The sequence below is a fragment of the Procambarus clarkii genome, chromosome 89 (assembly GCF_040958095.1).
Source record: "Procambarus clarkii isolate CNS0578487 chromosome 89, FALCON_Pclarkii_2.0, whole genome shotgun sequence".
NCBI classification, from domain to species: Eukaryota; Metazoa; Arthropoda; class Malacostraca; order Decapoda; family Cambaridae; genus Procambarus; species Procambarus clarkii.
In genome coordinates this window covers 10,915,030-10,941,116 of record NC_091238.1, presented here as the reverse complement: position 1 = coordinate 10,941,116, position 26,087 = coordinate 10,915,030, and the positions used below count along the sequence as shown (strand labels likewise).

The window sequence follows — 26,087 nt, the reverse complement described above, 5'->3', positions numbered from 1 at the left end:
CTCTGCTTCGTATGCTGCAGATCCGAGATCATTCCCCCGAGGTTCATCCCCTCCGGATGCCAGACTCATCACGATAACATTTTTCAGGTACTGGCACAGTTGTAAAGGGTGACGTGCCGCACACGTGCTGGTCGCAGCACGTGTTGACCCGTCACTCAAGTAATAGTGGCAGTAACTCCTGGTGGATACGTTGTTGTCTTGTGCGCCAGACCTGCGGGGGGGGGGGTGAACTAAGACAGCATCCCGGGGTTGGCTCTCACTATCGACCTCCGCCACCTCACACACCCGCTCGTGACCCACATTGTCATCCCCGCGCCTCACACGCCAGCCACCTCACACGCCAGCCACCTCACACGCCAGCCACCTCACACAGAGAATCAGAGAAGCAAAGGAAGAATCCGTGGTTTAATAGGGAATGTATGAAAGCAAAGGAGCTGAACAAAAGGGCATGGAGGAACTTCCGTAATAACAGAACACCAGAAAGTAGAGAGAGATACCAGAGAACCAGGAACGAGCATGTTAGTGTGAGAAGAGCAGCTGAGAAAAGGTATAAAAATGATATAGCTAATAAAGCCAAGACCGAACCAAAGCTACTACACAGTCACATCAGGAGGAAGACAACAGTGAAGGAACAGGTGATGAAACTTAGGGTGGGCGAGGACAGGTACACAGAGAATGAGAGGTGTGTGAAGAACTCAACAAAAGGTTCCAGGAGGTCTTTACAATAGAACAGGGAGAAGTCACGGCGCTAGGAGAGGTGGCAGCAAACCAGGTGACCTTGGAAAGGTTCGAAATTACAAGAGATGAGGTCAAGAAGCACCTATTGGAGCTGGATGTGAGAAAAGCTGTTGGGCCGGACGGAATCTCACCATGGGTATTGAAAGAGTGTGCAGAAGCACTTTGCTTGCCACTCTCCATAGTGCATAGTAGGTCACTGGAAACGGGAGACCTACCAGAAATATGGAAGACTACTAATGTAGTACCAATATACAAAAAGGGTGACAGACAAGAGGCACTGAACTACAGGCCAGTGTCCTTGACTTGTATACCATGCAAGGTGATGGAGAAGATTGTGAGAAAAAACCTAGTAACACATCTGGAGAGAAGAGACTTCGTGACAACCCATCAACATGGGTTCAGGGAGGGTAAATCTTGCCTTACAGGCTTGATAGAATTCTACGATCAGGTGACAGAGATTAAGCAAGAAAGAGAAGGATGGGCGGACTGCATTTTTTTGGACTGTCGGAAAGCCTTTGACACAGTACCCCATAAAAGGTTGATGCATAAGCTGGAGAAACAGGCAGGAGTAACTGGTAGGGCGCTCCAGTGGATAAGGGAGTACCTAAGCAATAGGAAGCGGAGAGTTACAGTGAGGGGTGAGACCTCAGAATGGCGTGAAGTCACCAGTGGAGTCCCACAGGGCTCTGTGCTTGGACCTATCCTGTTTCTGATATACGTAAATGATCTCCCAGAGGGTATAGACTCATTCCTCTCAATGTTTGCTGACGACGCCAAAATTATGAGAAGCATTAAGACAGAGGAGGACAGCTTGGGGCTTCAAGAAGACCTGGACAAGCTGCAGGAATGGTCGAACAAATGGCTGTTAGAGTTTAACCCAAGCAAATGTAATGTAATGAAGATAGGGGTAGGAAGCAGGAGACCAGATACAAGGTATCATTTGGGAGATGAGATACTTCAAGAGTCAGAGAGAGAGAAAGACCTGGGGGTTGATATCACGCCAGACCTGTTCCCTGAAGCTCATATCAAGAGAATAACATCAGCAGCATATGCCAGGTTGGCTAACATAAGAACGGCCTTTAGAAACTTGTGTAAGGAATCTTTCAGTACATTATATACCACATATGTCAGACCAATCCTGGAGTATGCGGCTCCAGCATGGAGTCCATATCTAGTCAAGCATAAGACTAAACTGGAAAAGGTTCAAAGGTTTGCCACCAGACTAGTACCCGAGTTGAGAGGTATGAGCTACGAGGAGAGACTACGGGAATTAAACCTCACTTCGTTGGAAGACAGAAGAGTTAGGGAGGACATGATCACCATATTCAAGATTCTCAAGGGAATCGACAGGGTTGATAAAGACAGGCTATTTAACACAAGGGGCACACGCACTAGGGGACACAGGTGGAAACTGAGTGCCCAAATGAGCCACAGAGATATTAGAAAGAACTTTTTTAGTGTCAGAGTTGTTGACAAATGGAATGCATTAGGAAGTGATGTGGTGGAGGCTGACTCCATACACAGTTTCAAGTGTAGATATGATAGAGACCAATAGGCTCAGGAACCTGTACACCTATTGATTGACGGTTGAGAGGCGGGACCAAAGAGCCAAAGCTCAACCCCCGCAAGCACAACTAGGTGAGTACAACTAGGTGAGTACACACCAGCCACCTCACACGTCCTCCTCCACCACCTACTGTACCGAGGTGAGGGACTATTTGAGTGAAATCCAGTTGGAGGGAGAAGTGGAAGGGATAACAAGAGATGAGATGATGGAATCCATTGTTTACAATAGGTGCAGGTACCCCCCCCCCTGTCTGAGTACCTGCGAGATGGGGACCTTATAACAATGGTCCCCATTTGATATAATGGGACAAATATAACTTATCAATATATATATTGATAAGTTGCTGAAGATATCAAAACGTGATAAGATATCACGTTTTGATATCTTCAAAGAAGATTTCAGAACCTGATATCTGGCTTAACGCCTAAAACACGTCAAGTGGAGCCAGGAGGCAGCTGGCTCGGAGTGACCACCTGCCTCTCAACACCTGCCTGTCTTTCCTAATGGGTCCCAGTCTCCATAATTTCCTCAATATATCCTCCTCAGCTGGCTGCAAGTCTCCAGCTTACAGTGTTGGTTAGAGCGGAGTTAAGGCGGAGTTTTATGGGTTCGAGAAGGTACTGATTTTGGCATGATGTGAAAGGTTATTATTTACACTAATAAAACCTTCCCCTCGCTCGTAACTTTGATAAACGCCATCAAACTTTATATACAATTCCAGGCTTTATAGTTTTGTTATTATAACATTTTGGCCAGACTTCTTTGTTTCCAACTTTTACTGTGTGTGGGTCTCTTTCTCTCTCTCTCTCTCTCTCTCTCTCTCTCTCTCTCTCTCTCTCTCTCTCTCTCTCTCTCTCTCTCTCTCTCTCTCTCTCTCTTGCTCTCTTGCTCTCTCATTCCTTTAAATTTAAAATGAATAAATATCAGAGCCATACAAACAGAAGACAACAATTACAGTAAAAATGGTGACTTCTTCAACAAAAAAAATACCATCAGTGTTAGTGAAGATCCATTTGAGGAGAGTAAATGTGGAGGCCAGAAAGTTTTCTCAGTGGGTAAAGCTGTGGTACAAGAGGCAGGAAAATGACTGAAAACACAAGAAAGAACTAAAATAGAGGAACAGACGAAATGTAGATGATGGACTGACACTTGATTTCAGGCCGTCCTCATCAACAACGGGTAAATACTCGTTAATCCAGTTGTCAACCTCCCTGAACAAATCCACAAGGGCCGTGACGAGGATTCGAACCTCGTCACGGCCCTTGTGGATTTGTTCATTGATGCATCACGCTATTGCGATTTCTGTGTGTAATCAACCTCCCTCTTTATGAATGTGAACACTTCTTAACTTTTCTTGAATAGTTCGTCACTAACTTTGTGTTCAGTCCACACCTCTAAATACTTCATTCAGGTACTGCAAGTATAGATAACTGGCAATAGAAACATAACACGTGACCTAACCAGTCTTAGGTTTAACTATGCACAAAGTTGTATGCGTTAATATAAGTTCATATTCGATCATATATAGTGTGTGATTACACAGTCAAAACTGTGAGTTTGGGCGAGCATAACCCCGAGGCCGGGTCCCGCTGGGTTAGGTGGGTTGTTAAGGTGCACACGTGGACGAGACACCACTTGGTATTGTAGGGTTGATATAGCACCATGTAGCCTGCGCAGCTACCCAGAGGCTCTGTGCACGAATGGCACGGCTACGGTGCTCCACCACCACGTGTGGCAGCTGTCAGTTGCACAGCTACGGTGCTGCACCACCACGTGTGGCAGCTGTCAGTTGCACAGCTACGGTGCCACCGTGTAAACAAAGACTGGTCGTGCGTCAGCTGCAATACGAATACGACTGAAAAAGTGTTGGCGACGATTCCAGATTACATTCTGCGTCGCGGAGGGTAAGGTATCAATATGCAAATGAGCCCACGTGTGAAAACTGTATGATGATAAAAGTGTGAAGAACTATGATGATAAAAGTGTGAAGAACTTTAATATTGCATAGATGGTCGGGTTCGTCTTGGGGTCGAACCCCCATGCTGGAGAGCCCCTTACATGTGCGTGAACACCTAGGGCAGTACACGCTGAGAGTCTGCTTCATGGTGTATATACACTGAGAGGTGTTGTCTGCTTCATGGTGTATATAATATACACAGTGTATATTTTAGTCATGGACTATATTCATGACAGAATTATATTTGGTGACTGGTCAGTAAGGTATTGTGATGGCCTTAATAACCCACCAGAGGGTGATAGGCCTTATGAGTCCAACACCAAACTCCCCGAGATGTGAAGTTCAGGGTTTTGTATTACTGAATTAGCACCAATTGCTTTCTAACAAAAACTGTAACCATAGAACCTGACCTGTCCAAGCAATACTAGACCTATCCCGGGCCTATAATTGCTATCTTAGGCCTAATATGGAATACATATATGCTTTACTAGGCCTACGATTGTTTGGGTTTTGAGAGACTCAGTCCTGGAAGTCGGCCTCTGTACTGGAACACAGGCTGGAACTGAGACATTGATTGAACAAACACAGTTACTCCCGGATGGGCAGAGTGACAGTGATGGAACAAGCACAGTCTGGGGGCAGAGTGACAGTGATGGAACAAGGACAGTCTGGGGAGCAGAGTGACAGTGATGGAACAAGCACAGTCTGGGGGCAGAGTGGCAGTGATGGAACAAGGACAGTCTGGGGGCAGAGTTACAGTGATGGAACAAGCACAGTCTGGGGGCAGTGTGACAGTGATGGAACAAGGACAGTCTGGTGGCAGTGTGACAGTGATGGAACAAGGACAGTCTGGGGGCAGTGTGACAGTGATGGAACAAGCACAGTCTGGTGGCAGTGTGACAGTGATGGAACAAGCACAGTCTGGGGGCAGTGTGACAGTGATGGAACAAGCACAGTCTGGTGGCAGTGTGACAGTGATGGAACAAGCACAGTCTGGTGGCAGTGTGACAGTGATGGAACAAGCACAGTCTGGTGGCAGAGTGGCAGTGATGGAACAAGGACAGTCTGGGGGCAGTGTGACAGTGATGGAACAAGCACAGTCTGGTGGCAGTGTGACAGTGATGGAACAAGCACAGTCTGGTGGCAGTGTGACAGTGATGGAACAAGCACAGTCTGGTGGCAGTGTGACAGTGATGGAACAAGGACAGTCTGGGGGCAGTGTGACAGTGATGGAACAAGCACAGTCTGGTGGCAGTGTGACAGTGATGGAACAAGGACAGTCTGGGGGCAGTGTGATGGAACAAGCACAGTCTGGGGATAGTGTGACAGTGATGGAACAAGGACAGTCTGGGGGTAGTGTGATGGAACAAGCACAGTCTGGGGATAGTGATGGAACAAGGACAGTCTGGGGGTAGTGTGATGGAACAAGGACAGTCTGGGGGTAGTGTGATGGAACAAGGACAGTCTGGGGGTAGTGTGATGGAACAAGGACAGTCTGGGGATAGTGTGATGGAACAAGCACAGTCTGGGGGTAGTATGATGGAACAAGCACAGTCTGGGGGTAGTATGATGGAACAAGGACAGTCTGGGGGTAGTATGATGGAACAAGGACAGTCTGGGGGTAGTGTGATGGAACAAGCACAGTCTGGGGGTAGTGTGATGGAACAAGGACAGTCTGGGGATAGTGTGATGGAACAAGGACAGTCTGGGGATAGTGATGGAACAAGGACAGTCTGGGGGTAGTATGATGGAACAAGGACAGTCTGGGGGTAGTATGATGGAACAAGGACAGTCTGGGGGTAGTGTGATGGAACAAGGACAGTCTGGGGGTAGTGCGATGGAACAAGCACAGTCTGGGGGTAGTGTGATGGAACAAGGACAGTCTGGGGATAGTGTGATGGAACAAAAACAGTCTGGGGATAGTGTGATGGAACAAGTACAGTTCCTCCAACGCATGAACGACTTGTCATCAGTCTTTCCTGCCAAGTTTTATCTGAATTTTGGACCTAATTGTGGACATCCGATTTGAAAGTATAATCTGCTCCCGGAACCTCAATTGAGACGTTTTTCAAAATTTTCCCGAGTTCATGGAATTTATAAAATGCAAATTTTCTGTTTTCCTGAGTGTGATTCAGCGGTCCGCCGTGTTAACAATAGACACATTTAGCTTTCATACATCTTTACTGAAATATTATCGTTGTCAATTAGATTTCCGACTTACCGGCTGGGATGCCGTGATGGGGGAGGGAAGTTGTGGGTGGGGGGAGGGAAGTTATGGGTGGGGGGAGGGAAGTTGTAGGTGGTGGAGGGAAGTTGTGGGTGGTGGAGGGAAGTTGTAGGTGGGGGAGGGAAGTTGTGGGTGGTGGAGGGAAGTTGTAGGTGGGGGAGGGAAGTTGTGGGTGGTGGAGGGAAGTTGTAGGTGGGGGAGGGAAGTTGTGGGTGGTGGAGGGAAGTTGTGGGTGGTGGAGGGAAGTTGTAGGTGGGGGAGGGAAGTTGTGGGTGGTGGAGGGAAGTTGTGGGTGGTGGAGGGAAGTTGTAGGTGGTGGAGGGAAGTTGTTGGTGGGGGAGGGAAGTTGTAACCAGACGTGCTGCGTCACCCACCACCACCACCTGCGTCACCCACCACCACCACCTGCGTCACCCACCACCACCACCTGCGTTACCCACCACCACCACCTGCGTCACCCACCACCAGCTGCGTCACCCACCACCACCTGCGTCACCCTCCACCACCTGCGTCACCCACCACCACCTGCGTCACTCACCACCACCTGCGTCACCCTCCACCACCTGCGTCACCCACCACCACCTGCGTCACCCTCCACCACCTGCGTCACCCACCACCACCTGCGTCACCCGCCACCACCTGCGTCACCCGCCACCACCTGCGTCACCCACCACCGTAAGACACTAAGAAACTGCAACCTTCCGCCAGAGAGATACTCAACCTTGTCTAAAACAAACCTGCGTCATTTGCATAATCACAGGTAGTCTGGAAAAACACAGATTTGGTATTCAAATTGGTGGAAGCATTAGCGTAGAGTTTCCCTGGAGTGGGACAACACCATTACCGGTCCCGCACTAACACCATAATGATGGTAAATACTTAATTATCGAGTGGATCATTAATGATACTATCCATTGCACATTATCCATTGCAAAGAGTGTTGAACAGAATTTGTTCACTGTTCAACAGGTTCTGTTCAAATCTACGAAATATTACATCACAGGTCGGTGAAATGTATTTAAATATAAAGCATTACATTTAATATATTTGTAAAATATCCGGTTTCGGTGTAATTTTATTGGTACAGAAATAAATATTTACCAATAAAACTAAACTTATTACCTTTCAAAACCTGGGATGATTCTAAGTTACGCGACCCCATAATCCAGCTAGAACACTCCTGTGGGGTCCTGTGGGGTTAGGGTAGTGTGGGGTCAGGGTAGTGTGGGGTTAGGGTAGTGTGGGGTTAGGGTAGTGTGGGGTCAGGGTAGTGTGGGGTCAGGGTAGTGTGGGGTTAGGGTAGTGTGGGGTCAGGGTAGTGTGGGGTCAGGGTAGTGTGGGGTCAGGGTAGTGTGGGGTCAGGGTAGTGTGGGGTCAGGGTAGTGTGGGGTTAGGGTAGTGTGGGGTCAGGGTAGTGTGGGGTTAGGGTAGTGTGGGGTCAGGGTAGTGTGGGGTCAGGGTAGTGTGGGGTCAGGGTAGTGTGGGGTCAGGGTAGTGTGGGGTTAGGGTAGTGTGGGGTTAGGGTAGTGTGGGGTCAGGGTAGTGTGGGGTCAGGGTAGTGTGGGGTTAGGGTAGTGTGGGGTTAGGGTAGTGTGGGGTCAGGGTAGTGTGGGGTTAGGGTAGTGTGGGGTCAGGGTAGTGTGGGGTTAGGGTAGTGTGGGGTTAGGGTAGTGTGGGGTTAGGGTAGTGTGGGGTCAGGGTAGTGTGGGGTCAGGGTAGTGTGGGGTTAGGGTAGTGTGGGGTTAGGGTAGTGTGGGGTCAGGGTAGTGTGGGGTCAGGGTAGTGTGGGGTCAGGGTAGTGTGGGGTTAGGGTAGTGTGGGGTCAGGGTAGTGTGGGGTCAGGGTAGTGTGGGGTCAGGGTAGTGTGGGGTCAGGGTAGTGTGGGGTTAGGGTAGTGTGGGGTCAGGGTAGTGTGGGGTTAGGGTAGTGTGGGGTTAGGGTAGTGTGGGGTTAGGGTAGTGTGGGGTCAGGGTAGTGTGGGGTCAGGGTAGTGTGGGGTTAGGGTAGTGTGGGGTCAGGGTAGTGTGGGGTCAGGGTAGTGTGGGGTTAGGGTAGTGTGGGGTTAGGGTAGTGTGGGGTTAGGGTAGTGTGGGGTCAGGGTAGTGTGGGGTCAGGGTAGTGTGGGGTCAGGGTAGTGTGGGGTTAGGGTAGTGTGGGGTCAGGGTAGTGTGGGGTCAGGGTAGTGTGGGGTTAGGGTAGTGTGGGGTCAGGGTAGTGTGGGGTCAGGGTAGTGTGGGGTCAGGGTAGTGTGGGGTTAGGGTAGTGTGGGGTCAGGGTAGTGTGGGGTCAGGGTAGTGTGGGGTTAGGGTAGTGTGGGGTCAGGGTAGTGTGGGGTCAGGGTAGTGTGGGGTCAGGGTAGTGTGGGGTCAGGGTAGTGTGGGGTCAGGGTAGTGTGGGGTCAGGGTAGTGTGGGGTCAGGGGTGTGGGGTCAGGGGAGTGTGGGGTCAGGGTAGTGTGGGGTCGTGCCCCACCACCAGGGGGCAGCACCCAGCGCCCACAGTCAGCCCGTCTTGTATTTCGCTTAGTTCAGCTCCCTTGTTCACGCGCCACTCTTGGTGCAGCTGTCGACACGTGCGACTATTTTATATTTAGGGAATTTTAATGTCAAATTTATGAAGTTTACCTAAATACAATAAAGTTATAAATTTAGTCATATTTACCAATAATTATAAAATGTTGCTGTTTTAATATGAACCAACTTAGTAGTCTTCGCTGTAAAGTCGCAAGGCATCAATGACTTCTGGAGAAAGTGAGGGGGAAATAGCAACAAAATACCTGAAAATCATTAGACATTTTTGGCATTGTATATATATATATATATATGTGTGTGTAGTTATGCGAGTAGGAAGCATTCTCATGCAATGTATATGACAAACAAACTTATATTGCTGGAGATGGAGGGAACATGTTGGCGACAACCGGTGATGGAGACGTTAGTGTGGGAGTAGAGAGAGGCGCCTGGTGTGGCGGGGAGCAACTTGGTGCCTCTATTATGCCGGCACTGATGAGTACTCTCCCAGGCTCCTCCACTCCCTCATCACCCCTCCACCTCTCCCCTCAACTGTGTCTGTCTGTCTGTCTGGTCTCGCTCCCACTACCTACCAACATGCTCTTCTCTCTTCTCAGTAGTCAATGATAGGCAAGTACTACTACGACCACCACCACCACCGCCCTCCTGGCATGTGACATGCGCCGTGGCCACAGTTATCTCACCTTAGCACTTGGACGAGTGTGAGCGGAGAGTAGACAAGGGCAGCAGAGTGGCGGTGGTGAGGGGGTAGCTGGTGGGCTTGGGGGGGGGGGAGGTGGGAGAGGGTCGCTGGTGGGCTGGGGGGGGGGGAAGGGGGTCGGTGGAGGGCTGGGGGGGAGGTAGAGGGCTGGGGGGGGGAGGTGGGAGGGGGCTTGCTGGTGGGCTCGGGGGGGGGAGGGGGTCAACACAAATACCAAAAAGAGTTAATTTCCCGCCGTCTCCTGCACGTCGTCATGTTATCAGGTGGAGTGTTTGCCCTCACCCGCCTCCCTCACCCGCCTCCCTCCGTGGTGCCGGTGTCACCCAGCCCTCCCCCACCACCTCCACCAACACCTGCACACCTGTACTGAAATTTTCAATGCAACATTTGAGACAAGAAACCTCCCAGTACTCTGGAAAAAGGCATTTGTAGTCCCAATATTTGAAAAAAAGGAGAAGAGACAAGAAGCAGTAAATGACAGTGTCACTTACAACTATTCCATATAAAGTGATGTAAAGAAAGGGGCAGCGTAGGTTTAACCAGGGAAAGTCTTCCCTGACAAACTTTATAAAGTTTCCTTCCACAAGGTAACTAAAATAAGGCAATAAAAAGAAATCTGGGTAGACTGTATTTTCATAGACTGCCAAAAAGCATTTGATAGCGTTGCTCATAAAAAGGCTTGAGTAAAAGTGTGAGAAGCAAGCGGAAATAACTGGGTAAGACAACAGTCACAGTCAGAGATGAGGCTTCCAGGTGGAGGACTGCAACAAGTGAACTTGCCCCAAGGTTCGTCTCCTGGAGCACAGCTGTTACTAATGTATGTGGAGGACCTTCCCGAGGGAGTGAGCTCGTGCATGTCAATGTTTACACACAACACCCGGCTCGTGAGGAATGCAAAAACAGAGGACTAGAAAGATACAGGTTGACCTTGACAAACTCTAGCAATGGGCAAATAAAGGTTGCTAGATTCAATCCTAGCAGGTGTTAGGTAGTGAAGATGGGAAATAGAGGAAGGAGACCAGAGGGTATTGCCGCCTTAAGAGGAAGTCAACTACAGGAATCAGAGAGAGAGAGAGAGAGAGAGAGAGAGAGAGAGAGAGAGAGAGAAGGATTTGGAAGTGGACATCATTCCAACACTGTCGCAGAAGCCACACACAAACAGGGTAACATCGGCAGCATTTGGGACGCTGGCAAACATTAGAACGTCGTTTAGAAATCTAAATCAGGGCTCTGTGAAGGCAAGCCTTTGTTAGATCATTATTGGAACATGCAGCGCCGACCTGCAACCCGCATAAAACCAATATTCAAAAAAGTTCAAAAGGTTTTCAACAAGATTAGCATTTCTCGTTTCTGCTAAGTGCTAAAGGTAAGAAGACATACCTTTGTCACTTCTTCTAAGTGACAAAGGTATGAGGATAGGTTAAGGAAATAAACCTCTCAACCTTGGAGGCGAGAAGAAACAGCGGGGACATGATCGCATCATACAAGATACTTAGAGAAATTGACAAGGGTGGACTAGGACAGCGTTTTTAAAGCGAAGGAAAGTAGGATAGGAAGCTGGAAACGCAAATGAGTAAGGAATGTAAGGACATATGTGTGTCCTAAACAGGTAGTCAACAAATGGAATGCACTAAAAGAAGCAGCTGTGGAAGGCTTCCTCTATCACAACTTTATAACCAGATTTCATAACAAATTAGAGTGTTAGAATAGTTAAATTATAACGTCACGGGTACAAGAAGATTAGTAGGCGGGGCATGAAGAGTTGACCTCACTGCCTTAGTCACTATAGGTAAGTACCTCCTTCACCGCTGCCTCAAAACTGGATGGCAAGGCTTACAGTTTTCAGATAAATCCTGGTCAGCTGGTGAACCCCGGGGCGCTGGGTGCTGCTCCAGCTGCCAGGTGGTCACTCTCTCCCTCCCCTCCCCCTCGTGTATCTGCCACCAGCTGTGCCTCCACGGCCTCTCTTAACCTCATCTCCTCTCTTCTTCTCCCTATCTTCTCCTGCCTCCACCTATTGTCTTAACCCCTGTACACCTACACTCCCCACGTCCTCCCAACACCCCCGTACCCACTCTGTACACAGCCTTATATACAACTCCCCCCCCCCCCTAGCCACAACACCTTAGCACTTAAGGGCAATACTGTTCGTGGTGGTTGTAACCAAGAAGACAGCTTAAGAGTCCAGGGGTCCCTCTTGATAACACACCTCCAGTGATGTTGGTTGAAGCTCCGGAAAGAAACATATTACTGGAGATCTCAAACAGAAAATTAGATGTAGGGAAATTGACCTACCTTATTAGGGTACTATAATTGGCCTCAATGATACAGGCGCACATCTCCTCGGGACACTCATACTCTTATTAGCAATACTTCATCACACTCCTGTGTCGTGGGCTCTGCTCCCTCTCGCGCCCCGCCAAAAGCACCACAATTTAAAGATAAATGTTCTCCTTATCTTTTGGTTAGACTCTTCGGCGACTCGTTCGCACGAACCTGCTCCACGGCATTCCACCTCCCACGAGAGGACTCGCTTAGCTAACTATTTTGTTACTAGGTAATCATCAGGACTAGGCGCCAAGCCAGTACTTCTATATAACACTTACTACTTGTATCTATTCCATAACCAAAGAGATTAACCTATTACTAAAGAGTCCTTCACGTTCTGTCACAGGCAAGTGTTCCCTTGTGCACGGCGTGCCCCAAGCCCCGGACAATGGGCACCTACCATTGTGCACGACGTGCCCCAAGCCCCGGAAAATGGGCACCTTCCATTGTGCACGACGTGCCCCAAGCCCCGGACAATGGGCACCTTCCGAACTATTGGTGGACGGCCGCTGGGTCGTGTACAAGTAGCAACACCTTCCAGCTGGACCACAACGCTGACATTGTCACTACCTGTCCGGCCAAAGTCTCCAGGTCTTGAGCTGTGGCCAAGACGCCCTCCCACACTCTCATGCCAACTTACCCGAGCTACAACAGCCCCACAACAACCCGCTCCATAAACCTATCTTATGAGCCTCGTTTACATACACAACCTACTCTAAGGTAGACCTAAGACGGTCTCCGCGCCGTTGACGGGTCCGGCCAGAGGAAACCTTAAACAATGTCCCACAAGGTGATCCAAGACCTCGGTCAACGGTTCGAACCCGGAGCGGCGCAACGCCCACACACCGCTGAACTGCTGTTTTAACCAGTAAACAGTTAACCAGATCCTCTCCACACCTCCAGCCGAGGCTGTTGAGAGCCACCCGCCGGCGGTCCTGACATTATTACTCAATGATCAAATATTTTACAGCCAGAACTAAAAGCTAAGCTATTAAACTTCAAACTGAAGAAAATCTTCAGCTATTAAACTATTATAAACTATTGTCTAGAGCTGAGGAGTAATTATCCAGTCAATATCGATGTTAGTGACACTAATGCATTGTCATGGGTATGTCACCTCATAATACCTCATTAGCGGCACTGCCTTCAAATTATCACAAATCTTTTGCCCTTAAATATCTAAGGACCTCTTACCTCCGTAATATACTTGTCATCATAATGCTAATTTTCACAACAAATAAGCTCACTTGGGTTGGATGCCATTTACCCCTGGAGTGTGAGGTGAGCACCCTCCTGCTTCCCGGCACGGACGTCTTACTTGTAACTATTTTGGACTGTAACACAGTGAACTATTTTGATAACTCATACTCTCAACAACAAGAAGACAACTCTCAACACCGCGTGACGGCGCGACATTTCCTTAGTGGACCTCACCAAGGAAAGAACCGTAGGTATCGTGATCAGACAATGCTGTAGAGCTGGATATACTCCACTTATGAACCAGCAGTCTCCAACCTGCCAGGTCCACTACAGCCAACGGGGGACTGTAATCACGACGAGCCATGCTGTACCCCGCCTGAGGCCACTCCTGCGCCACTTGCTACCTTAAATAATTTAACATTCAAAAAGGAAAACTCCTCCTCCTCCAAGAGTGACGACGTGTCCTTGCTCAGGCCTAGTGGTTTTGTCGTCGGTTTCGAGGAGTTGTTTGTTCTCTCTGATTTTGGCGTCATTTGGACAGTTTAGCTGGTCACAGAAATGCTTGGTAGACTTTGATCCAAACAAGTACAAATTAATGAAAATGGGGCACTTGTTTGTTTAAGAAAATGTCAATGTAAAGTCAAAATTTTATATTGTGTTGCATAACCTTGGAAAGGAAAATAATCTGTTAAAAAAGTTCAAAAGACGGCTATTCAAAGAGTGTTTGGGATAAGGCCAGTCTTATATACAGAATCCCGGGTTAGGAGATTAGCTTCAGTACCATAATTAAAACTTGCACACATGCAAGTAGTTTTCAGGAATCTGGATAAGGAGTCACTGAGGTCGCTGTACACTAGTTACGGAAAACAAATGCTAGCGCATGCCGCCCTGGAAACACTCCTCACCTGAGGATAAATATCAGACGAAACAAAAATGTTGAGATACACCACATGACTGGTCCAAGACCTGAGAGGACTGGACCACAAGGAAAGACAGAGCAGGATCTCAACACGCCACCCATAGAAGGGATGGGAACTATCAGGAAAAAGCGCCAAGCTATTACGACTACATAGCACTGGGAAGGGGTCAGGATAAAGATTTGGGATGGGACGGGGGAAGGAATGGTGTCCAGCCACTTGGTCGGGGATTGAACGCCGACCTGCATGAAGTGTGACCATCGCTGTACCGTTCAGCCCAAGTGGTCCATCCTTAGAGCTGCTGACAAAGTAGATCTAGATGAACTAATTATTATGAGTAACGGTAGAAAGAGAATTCACAGTATGACATCAAACACTGATGACTAATTAGTAAGCACATGAAGTCAGCTGCAAGGGGAGATAATCCAGGATTAAATATACAGGTTCAGAATAGGTATGATACAAGTGAATGACCGACATGTGTAAAAAGTGGTGCTCAAGAGCTTAAGCTTGGCCGGCAGAGGTAGAGGAGTACGTGGAGGCAGGAGCGAGGCACCTAAGCTGGGAAGACCTTGGTGTTACTGCTGGAATATCGACAAGGCTTCACATCACAAGATCTTCGCCTTCTCTTCTCTCTTCCTTTCTCATTTTTTGTATTTTCCCTATATTCTCTTCCCTGAGACTCCCCCTCACATCTCTTCTTTCTCTCCTCTAACTTTACCCCCTCTCTTAGCACCCATTTTTCTAACACTTTCCCTCCCACCCGCAAAAAAAAAAAAATTACAACGCCTGCCTTGTTACTCTTTAATTTTCCTCATGACCTTCCCCTATTCCTCCCTGCCATAATCTTCCCTGCCATAACCTTCCCATATTCCTCCCTGCCATAACTTTCCCATATTCTTCCCTGCCATAACCTTCCCATATTCCTCCCTGCCATAACTTTCCCATATTTTTCCCTGCCATACTCCTCTTCCCTTGCCCCCACTACATCTTCCTTACTGCCAGTAACCGTCACGCCCGGCCTCCACCGTCTCCATCCTCTCCTCTGTCACTTTTTATTCCTTTGTTGCCGGCCAGGGTGTTCCCTGGAGAGCACCTGATTACTCTTGGGGTGGGAGATTATGAGCTCGGAGAGGGGCTTGGGAGGCAGGTGTTGCTTCCGACACTATTCCACGCCAGTCAGGGGCCACGCCACACCAGTGGCCCGGGGTGTGTGTTGAGGAGTGACAGTCAGGGGCCACGCCAGACCAGTGGCCCGGGGTGTTTGTTGAGGTGTGACAGTCAGGGGCCACGCCAGACCAGTGGCCCGGGGTGTTTGTTGAGGTGTGACAGTCAGGGGCCACGCCACACCAGTGGCCCGGGGTGTTTGTTGAGGTGTGACAGTCAGGGGCCACGCCAGACCAGTGGCCCGGGGTGTTTGTTGAGGAGTGACAGTCAGGGGCCACGCCACACCAGTGGCCCGGGGTGTTTGTTGAGGTGTGACAGTCAGGGGCCACGCCAGACCAGTGGCCCGGGGTGTTTGTTGAGGTGTGACAGTCAGGGGCCACGCCAGACCAGTGGCCCGGGGTGTTTGTTGAGGAGTGACAGTCAGGGGCCACGCCAGACCAGTGGCCCGGGGTGTTTGTTGAGGCGTCACAGTCAGGGGCCACGCCAGACCAGTGGCCCGGGGTGTTTGTTGAGCACCCAGCGGGTCAACAGTCCTTGGTAAATGTCAACAAGAGAATATTACGGTGGAAGCCATTAGCAGCATCTCGCTGCTCTTTTGTCTCTGCTGCTCTCAACACGCTCCACGCTTCTCAACTTTGATATTGTTTTACGAATTTTCTCTCTCTGAGAAGTCTTGGTATTGTGTGTGTTTCAGATTCTTGGGCTCTATGGTCTACCTGAAGGTAGTCTGGGGCAACTAGTCCACACCTCAATTGCTTTGTCATGTTTACTTCTAAGGCTGTGGAGGGAGAGCGAGTGAGTTCAATATGTGAGTAACCAATCCCTGGTGACCCCCATCCTCCGTAACCCCCACCAGAAGGTTACTATAGGACTCATTCTCCACCAACCTTCCCTAGGACTCTACTTCAGAGTCTTCTGCTTACCACAATTTATTTTATTTCAAGTCCGTATATACCGCGCTTGGGACCCATTGTTAAACTGAGGCAAGTGCTTTTGGTCTGCCTTTGAACTAACACACATGAACACGTTAGTATTCAATAGTCGCAAAGAAAATGACACTCATCTACCAGTCTAACAAGCTCTGCAAGTCACAAAATACATGTTTTTAGCCTAATAAGTATTAGCTACTTGGAGTCAAATATTCAGTATAGTTATTGTTTGTGAAGAGTGAACGGCCAGTAGTCATCACTTAATATTCCAGATGCTACACAGGAAGGAGGAAACTAGGCACTAACCATCACATTTTTCCCTTGACAGAGAGCGAGTCAGAGGTGAAGGTTGAGCAGCCGCCAGCAAGGAGGACCACCGAGCCACCATGCTGGAGCCCAGCAGTTCTGAGGAGGAGTCTGACGGTGAGGTGCAGGAGGAGCCTGGGCGCGGCCACCCTGCCCGCTCCGGCGGGGGCAGCACCAGTCATGACCACCACACTACTGACGGAGGCCCGCCTGCTGTGGTCTCCCACCCGTCCCTGCAGGTCCCCAGTACCACAGGCTCCCTCCCAAGGTGAGCCTTCCTTCTTCATACCTTCTTCATTGACTGGTCGCTACAGCCACGGCCTCGCTTCTTGCAGGCCGGGGTTCGATCCCCAATGGTTCAAATGGTTGAACGTCGTTCCTTCACTCCGTACCTCTATCCAAGCTCCTATCCTGTCGTCGTATTCCTTCCATGTGCTATGTAGTCATACTGGCCTAGCGCTTGCTCCTCATCCTTGTCTTCATAGAAAGTCTTAGCTCCTGGTCCTTGTGTGAGCACTCTTCAGTTCGCACGAAACTTTGTCTTGGGGTATATTGTTGAACTCTTATGTACAGGACTTGTAGTGTGTTCGTGTGGCGCCATTATCCTGATGTGCTCACACGGCGCTCATTAGTATCCTGATGTGCTCACACGGTCGTTGATTATTATATTTTATCTTAATATGAGGTAAATTTGGTCACTTGATATGACTTTGCGAGTGTTTTATGTACATATAAAGTGTTCTGGGAGTTTTACCCTAAGACAATATAGTAGTGGTGTGGGCCAGCTCCAGGTGTGGCCCCCTCACAGTATAGTGGTGGTGTGGGCCAGCTCCAGGTGTGGCCCCCCTCACAGTTATGGACGGGACGAGGCCGGCGGCAGCGTGGGCACTACACCACCGCCTCCAGTAATACCTTTACTTTCATGGTGTGTGTCTGGTGGTGGAGCAGAAGACTGGTCCAAACACTGGGGCCACACCTGTGGTGTTGTCATATACTAACGCCTCAGAGATGGGTTGTGGTGCTGTGTGTGTGGCGACAGTGTAGTGTGGTGCTGTGTGTGTGGCGACAGTGTAGTGTAGTGTGGTGCTGTTTGTGTGTGGTGACAGTGTAGTGTGGTGCTGTGTGTGTGTGGCGACAGTGTAGTGTGGTGCTGTGTGTGTGTGGTGACAGTGTAGTGTGGCCTGAGGGAGGTTCCTGCCTGCTCCTGACCCATGTACATGACAAACTTTACCTGTGATTCTCCTTGTCTCTGATGACAAATGCCTTTAAACACGACTTGCACTTTATTATACTGAAGACGGCCACAATATGAGAGGAACATAAGTCTTGAAATATGTGCAGATAACTGATTAATGTTTAAATCTCTTTCCAGGTGAAACTTCGAGATAAGAGAGAGTAGCCGAGAGACCCGCCTCACCTTATGTGTGTGTGTTGTTCCTTTTACTGCCCAACCACCGCCTCTCATTAACAAACAGGTCTACTTCCATACTCATATTTTCTATGTTGTGAGGTTTACATTTCAGTAAAGTTAATACTCTTCCCTCGCTCTCTTACCTTCTCCCTCTCTCGCTCCCTTACCTAACAGAGGTAGGCAAGATGGAACAAGCAGTAAGGTTGGTGCACAACACCATTCGAAGTAACGGTTGAATGGGACACTATGAACACATGTTATAAACTTGGAGAAGTTGATATTGTTGTTCCCATTGGGACAAGGAAGACCAAGGGGAACTATGGACTCGCAGGAATCACATAGCTAAAAGGAGTCACCTTCTATAAGATCAGTGAATAATTGGAATAAGATAACAGATGATGCCAAATGCATACGATGAGTCACAATAACGGGGCTGAAGATATAATGACCAAACCACACATCAGAAAAGGAAGAGACGACGACGTTTCGGTCCGTCCTGGACCAATATCATGTCAAGTGATGACAATAATGATCCAGGAATGTGACCACACGACTTGATAACGGTCCACCACGAACCCAAACGTCGTCGTTTCTTCATTTTCTGATGAGTGGTTTAGTCATCACGATGCCAAAGTAACAGGAAGAGGAACCATGGTATTCGGTGAGACATAAGAGAAACACCGACGCCCAGGAGCTGATGCCCGACCCTCAAGCAGAGTTTGGTGGGTGCACACACACACACACACACACACACACACACACACACACACACACACACACACACACACACACACACACACACACACACACACACACACACACACACACAGACGGGTTCTCAAAACAATAATACATGAACACGTCCGAGACGAGAGGAGAGTGAGGACAAAAGTGCGGGATGACAGGGCGAGTGTACATGCCAGCCAGGCGACACAACACCGTCACGGTTGACGGTAGCGCCGCCTCACTGTGCGAGAGAGGCGCCCAGCCCCGCACCCACCCAACATATCTTGGCCAGCAGAAAGAAATAGTTTGTAGTAGAGAGAGAGGGAGAGAGTGAGAAAGCCATCTTGTGTCACTTACGAAAATGGATCGTTTCATGCCGTGTTACATTTTCCCTGTCCTCTCTCTCTCTCTCAATATGGACTGAGGCTGGGGGGGAGGGGAGGAGTAAGATAGAGCCAGGATGAGTGTGTCACTCTCCGTGAGAGGTTACGAGAGGAGTGTGTAGTGAGCACATCTGTCAACACAACGAATGAGTAAGAAACATGTGGACTTACCTACCAGTGTCTACAACACGGGCAGGAGACTTGTTCTGTAAAATCTTCAAAGTGCAGTAGTCCGTCCTCTTGACGATTGGACCGAACCATCATTGGAGACATAATGAATATTGGCAAGATCTTAGGTGGCTGATTTAAAATGCACAACTCTGCGGATCTGAATACGCACATTTAAATACAAAGTCTGGAGCAACATTTCTGCTCTTGAAATACCTTGTACAATACTATGTTACTTGAAGACCAAACCACACACCAGTAGATGGGGAGACGACGACGGGTCGGTCCGTCATGGACCATTAGCAGGTCCATGTACACTATTATTTTATGGAAGCTTCACGCATACAAGTTTAATTCACTAAGGAATTTTGTTTAGCGCAATATAATGAGCCATACCAGTGTTACCATACAAGGGTACAATGAGGGGAGAGGGGACAATATGGGGAGGTTGGGAGATGAGGGATAACATGGAAGGAAGAATGGCGAAGGGGGTAAGAGATGGCAGAGGAGGAGGGAGGGAGGAAGAGAGAGGTCAGGAAGAGTGGGGGAGAGGGAGAGGGAGTGGGAGGGGAAGAGGGGGGGGGGGGAGGTACATAAACAAAAAGTCACAAGGTGAAGTTTGCCTGGTTATGGTGAACAAAAGTGAAGGTAAGAGTCATTTATCACAGTAATGACCCCGTGGAGAAGTTTGTCCGCTCACACCGTCGAGGCGGAGGCGCTCTCCAGACGGTGTCTGGCACACTACACAGCACGGTACACCGTCCCGCACTCTCCCTCCACACTTCCCACCCTCCTCAACACCGCTACGGTGACCACACGGCCTCAACGCCACCAGATACAGCGACCACCACCCTTGTGAACTACACCAGATACAGCGACCACCACCCTTGTGAACTACACCAGATACAGCGACCACCACCCATGTGAACTACACCAGATACAGCGACCACCACCAGACACCACTTAAGATGACAGAAGGAATACTAGTGTATTTTGAAGACACAAGTTGCGGCTAAACACGAGGATGGTAAATGTATACTAAAGAGCGGGGACCTTTAGTGGGAGGAGTTAAGAGTTTAGTGATCAGGGGGGGTGGGAAGTTTAGTGGGGGGGGGAGAGTTTACTGTGGGAGATGTGGGAGGGGGAGGGGGATTTCGAGAGTTTAGTGACGGGGGGGGGGGGAGGGGGTATTAGGTGAAGGTGTTGAAGGCTGGGAGAGCACAATGCTCGTCATCCCTCTAACCACACAACCTGTCATCTTACAAATTACGTCTGAATTTGGCCGTATGGCTGAAAATGGACGTAATTTGAAAATGAAAAAAAAAAAAAAAATTGGATTTTTTTCCAAAAGTTAAGGGACCTCTGGTAGGTTAGGAGAGCAGGAAATTCCCCTAAAGTTTCAAAACGTCATGAAAACCGTTAATTGAAAATTTCTTTTCCTAATGTAATCGAGTAAACCAGAGGACTCGAACAGAAAACGGGACAGTGCGTCACTTTCGTGAGCCGATTTCATTTCAAATTACGTCCATTGTTGGCAATAGCGCACGCATACGGGCGAAAAGCAACGTTATTTTTTAAGAAGACAGGTTGTGTACACATAGCTGGTCCTGACAACCTTCTATGTTATTAACATGTCTCTACCTGCCTGCCTGCGGCGGGCACCCTCCTTTTGAGTGTTAAATTATATATTTTATATATATTGGGTTATAGATCTGAGGACGTCTTGGGTCAAACTATCGCGGGTCTGCAACCTGAGGCTGATTGATACACTTAAGAAGGTCTACAAAGTTGCCTCAGGCTGATGGTCCGGAGAAATCAAATAGTCTTCCAGAAATTGGTAGGAAAATTAAGACGTTGGTAGAGAGGAGAGGACGATGTGGTCTCGGCCAATGGTATATTTGGTGTCCTGGTGAGGCACTTATATATCTCACTCTGTCTGTCTATGTCTCCGTCTGTCTGTCTATCTGTCTCTGTCTGTCTGTCTATGTCTCCGTCTGTCTGTCTATCTGTCTCTGTCTGTCATTATGTCTCTATCATTATGTCTGTCTCTGTCTCTGTCTCTGTCTCTCTCTCTGTCTCTCTCTCTGTCTCTCTCTGTCTCTCTCTCTTGTCTCTCTCTCTGTCTCTCTCTCTGTCTCTCTCGCTCTGTCTCTCTCGCTCTGTCTCTCTCTCTGTCTCTCTCTCTCTGTCTCTCTCTCTGTCTCTCTCTCTCTCTCTCTGTCTCTCTCTCTCTCTCTCTCTCTCTCTCTCTCTCTCTCTCTCTCTCTCTCTCTCTCTCTCTCTCTCTCTCTCTCTCTCTCTCTCTCTCTCTCTCTCTCTCTCTCTCTCTCTCTCTCTCTCTGTCCACCCGCAAGCGAGAGATCTATAAGAGAGAGAGAATGTGTGTATGTGTATTCGAGGCTGGAATCAAGAGAATGCCACTTAGCCTTACACAATTTTGCCTGATGAATTGTGATTATATGACGAGTTGAGACATTACAATGGTTGGAGTCGACACCCAGGTCCGTCTCTAAATAAGATTCGCAAATATTGGGAAAAAGCAAGCACTGCTGTGAGGCCAGCGGGCCCCTGGGGCGGGCGGGAGAGAGCCGTCCTCACTAGCCACCAGGAGCGAGAGGGACGAGGTCTGTCGCTTGTGGGTCTCTCGTTTTGGTGAGATTTGAGCTTCCAGGCGGATGTAATCGCAAGTATAGTACGCTAGAGGCAAAGAGGAGCTACCGGACGACTTTGAAGGCGAAGATGAGCTGCATGGATCGTAAGAGGCGATCACAAGAGGCTCAACGACGTCGGAGCTCCAGCTTGTCTCGAAATGCGGCGCTGGGAGGTTGAGACTCAACCCTCGGGCCGCTACAATGTGTGCAACTGCATAGGAAGACTCAGGCCTTCCTGGTCCGAGTGTAGCAGTAATAACGACCCCGAGGGAGGAAGCAGTTATTGTATGTCTCTTCAGCAGAAGATTCATGGTGGTAAACGCGAGTCACTTCACTCTTGTAACTCTGAATAATTACTGGGTCCAGACACCTGGTCAAGGACCATAGTAACAACGTGGTGGGCCTGGAGGAAACACTGGACGAGGGTGAGGTATCTTGGGAGTCTGCGGCCACCCTGGACCAGTTCCTGCTGCTACCATCGGACGCCCGTCACCGCCTCTATCTTTCTTTACCTCTTCTGTGGTGTTCTTGGGCCTGTCGACCCCCGCGACAAACACGTTACCCAGAAGAGTAGGACCAGTAACCAATATGAGAAACTAGTGGAGGTTGGGCGACGTTGGCTGCCTCCTGGTGCAAGCAACAGAGGAGCTCAGTGGTCGGGGGCCGCCTACCTGTGCCAGGACCACACCTGCCCAGGCTACAGAGGAGCCAGGCGGGAGAGCAGATTTACCCTATCAACACGGACTCCCGTGTAGATAAGTCACTGCTGGGGGAGTGAAGCCTGGGGTGGCTGCTGGGGGAGAGGAGCCTGGGGCGGCTGCTGGGGGAGGGGAGCCTGGGGCGGCTGCTGGGGGAGGGGAGCCTGGAGAAAGTGTTATTGGCTCCCGTCTTCCTCCTAAAGAATGTGATGAGGCTTCAGCCCTTCCATTCCTCCTCTCCCCGACGGCTTCTTTGTCCCCCGGCGGGTTCATTATCCCAGGGCAGGTCTCCCCCAGGGCAGGTCTCACCCCAGGGCAGGTCTCCCCCAGGCAGGTCTCCCCCAGGGCAGGTCTCCCCCCAGGGCAGGTCTCCCCCAGGGCAGGTCTCCCCCAGGGCAGGTCTCCCCCCAGAGCAGGTCTCCCCCCAGGGCAGGTCTCCCCCCAGGGCAGGTCTCCCCCAGGGCAGGTCTCCCCCCAGGGCAGGTCTCCCCCAGGGCAGGTCTCCCCCCAGGGCAGGTCTCCCCCAGGGCAGTATTCATCTTTTGGTATCTTTCTTCTCGACTGTTTACAGTCTTCATTATTCTCCTTGAAGGTTTCCTTCCTCTTCGGTGGATACAGTTTTAATGGTCTCGGTTTCTGGCTTCTTTTCAGGTTATATATTTTCCCTGTGAATTTTGCCTTTAATACTGCAGTCGTGGTGGTGGTGGTGGTGGTGGGCTGGTAGTGACGTGGTGGTGGTGGGCTGGTAGTGATGTGGTGGTGGTGGGCTGGTAGTGACGTGGTGGTGGTGGTGACTCACCCGGGTGTGAGAGTCATCAGCCGGGTGTGAGAGAGTCATCACCCGGGTGTGAGAGAGTCATCACCCGGGTGCGAGAGAGCCATCACCCGGGTGCGAGAGAGCCATCACCCGGGTGCGAGAGAGCCATCACCCGGGTGCGAGAGAGCCATCACCCGGGTGCGAGAGAGCCATCACCCGGGTACGAGAGAGCCATCACCCGGGTGCGAGAGAGCCATCACCCGGGTGTGAGAGTCATCACCCGGGTGTGAGAGAGTCATCACCCGGGTGTGAGAGTCATCACCCGGGTGGCAGCACCCATGTGTGTACTCGGGCGCGGTCAGCACAGTCGCCACACTCCACATTAGACGAGATCGATGTTTTCGTGACCCAACGAGATCTTTCAGTAACTTTCTGGAGGTGATGCCTCAGTTCATCAGCAGTAAAGGGGAGCCAAGAGTTAAGCGACGGTGTTGTGGGTAGCTAGGGGGGGGGGGGGGAACATGGATAACCTAGCAGGCTTCCTGTCCCCGACACCGGGAGACCTTACTGAGTCTTGAGTGTGAGGTGCTGGGAAAGTAGGGGTCCTAGGCGACCAGACCAGGTCTACCCACCGTGGGCAGCCGGGGTCCAGGCGACCAGACCAGGTCTACCCACCGGGGGCAGCCGGGGTCCAGGCGACCAGACCAGGTCTACCCACCGTGGGCAGCGGGGGTCCAGGCGACCAGACCAGGTTTACCCACCGTGGGCAGCCGGGGTCCAGGCGACCAGACCAGGTCTACCCACCGTGGGCAGCGGGGGTCCAGGCGACCAGACCAGGTTTACCCACCGTGGGCAGCCGGGGTCCAGGCGACCAGACCAGGTCTACCCACCGTGGGCAGCGGGGGTCCAGGCGACCAGACCAGGTTTACCCACCGTGGGCAGCGGAGATCCAGGCGAGCAGACCAGGTCTACCCACCGTGGGCAGGGGACTCGTCCACTCCCACAGTAGTTTAACAATGCGGTAAACCTCTTACCGTGTAACTGCAGCAGGTCCAGCAAGGTGCGTGAACATTATTTACTTTATCACTTAGGACTAAAAAAATGGTTTTCCTAATAAGGTTAATTAATGTGGTTGTAGTTCTGGTGTGCGAACAGCTGTTTAAACTCAAAATATGATACGTAATAAAACTTAATTGTTAAGCTCACATCGCGTTATAATGTCATTAGCATAATATATGTGAATATGTAATTACTGTTTTGGAAAAATTCATAAATTTGCTTAATAACAACTGGTACAAACATTTTATAAGTCATGTTACAAACGAACGATAATTGTTTTTATTTAACCGGAACTACATTTGGTGTGGTAGGCAGTAGCCTAGGGTACACCCCTAGTGTGGTAGGCAGTAGCCGAGGGTACACACCCCTAGTGTGGTAGGCAGTTACCTAGGGTACACCCCTAGTGTGGTAGGCAGTAGCCGAGGGTACACACCCCTAGTGTGGTAGGCAGTTACCTAGGGTACACCCCTAGTGTGGTAGGCAGTAGCCGAGGGTACACACCCCTAGTGTGGCAGGCAGTAACCTAGGGTACACCCCCTAGTGTGGTAGGCAGTTACCTAGGGTACACCCCTAGTGTGGTAGGCAGTAGCCGAGGGTACACACCCCTAGTGTGGCAGGCAGTAACCTAGGGTACACCCCCTAGTGTGGTAGGCAGTTACCTAGGGTACACCCCTAGTGTGGTAGGCAGTAGCCGAGGGTACACACCCCTAGTGTGGCAGGCAGTAACCTAGGGTACACCCCCTAGTGTGGTAGGCAGTAACCTAGGGTACACACACCCCTAGTGTGGTAGGCAGTAACCTAGGGTACACACCCCTAGTGTGGTAGGCAGTAACCTAGGGTACACCCCCTAGTGTGGCAGGCAGTAACCTAGGGTACACACCCCTAGTGTGGTAGGCAGTAACCTAGGGTACACCCCCTAGTGTGGTAGGCAGTAACCTAGGGTACACACCCCTAGTGTGGCAGGCAGTAACCTAGGGTACACCCCTAGTGTGGTAGGCAGTAACCTAGGGTACACACCCCCCTAGTGTGGCAGGCCACACTAGGGGGTGAAGTACCACACTACATTTGAAAGACTCCATACAGTTTCGGATGAAAGATCATTAGAGTCCAAAAGGCTCAAGAACTTGTATACCTGTTGATTGACAATTGAGAGGCTGGGACGAGAGCTGAAGTTCAACCCTCGCAAGTAAGGATAGTACGTCACCAGCATAAACATGGCCGTACTCTCGCCGGTATTGACTTTGATCAAAGCTCTTGAGTGAAGCTCGCAGAATTACCCTAAATATTTGATATACCCTGCCCTAACCTAACCTGTCCTAAATCTTAAAATGTAATTCTAAGCTTTATATAGGTGCAAGGATTAAAATTTAATGAGTGCTTATATATATATATATATATATATATATATATATATATATATATATATATATATATATATATATATATATATATATACATATTATATATATATATATTCTCTCTAAACACGTTCTCTCTAAACATTCCCAAGTGTTGAAGGCTTGTTGGTCCTATGTGATGTACCTCCTATATCCACCCATACCCATTAATATAAATAAACAACCATGTTTCCAAAAAAGTATTTACCCAGGTCTTTCCTGAATCTAAATTTCACCAATATATATGTATGACTCCAGTCGTCCGTCCGGT

General features: G+C 49.6%; 2 protein-coding genes across 33 annotated transcripts in view; both read left to right on the top strand.

Annotated features, from left to right (window-relative positions):
- Cadps (calcium-dependent secretion activator 1) overlaps positions 1-26,087 on the top strand; it is a 537,366-nt gene that overhangs the window by 88,036 nt on the left and 423,243 nt on the right. For all 32 annotated transcript variants that reach the window (XR_011225795.1, XM_069317990.1, XM_069317986.1 and 29 more), the window contains exon 2: positions 16,589-16,834. Coding sequence is in view for 31 of the 32 variants with exons in the window: in XM_069317990.1 (XP_069174091.1) it covers positions 16,647-16,834 (188 nt within the window). In the remaining variant the exon portion in view is untranslated. The remainder of the gene's footprint in view (positions 1-16,588; positions 16,835-26,087) is intronic.
- Positions 4,952-5,677, top strand: LOC138359122 (chloride intracellular channel protein 6-like). Its single transcript, XM_069317838.1, has one exon. It carries the CDS (start codon positions 4,952-4,954, stop codon positions 5,675-5,677), a length of 726 nt encoding a protein of 241 aa, XP_069173939.1.

Excerpts from the sequence above, each read along its gene's own strand:
- LOC138359122 (XM_069317838.1), top strand. The coding sequence starts at position 4,952 with ATGGAACAAGCACAGTCTGGGGGCAGAGTGGCAGTGATGGAACAAGGA.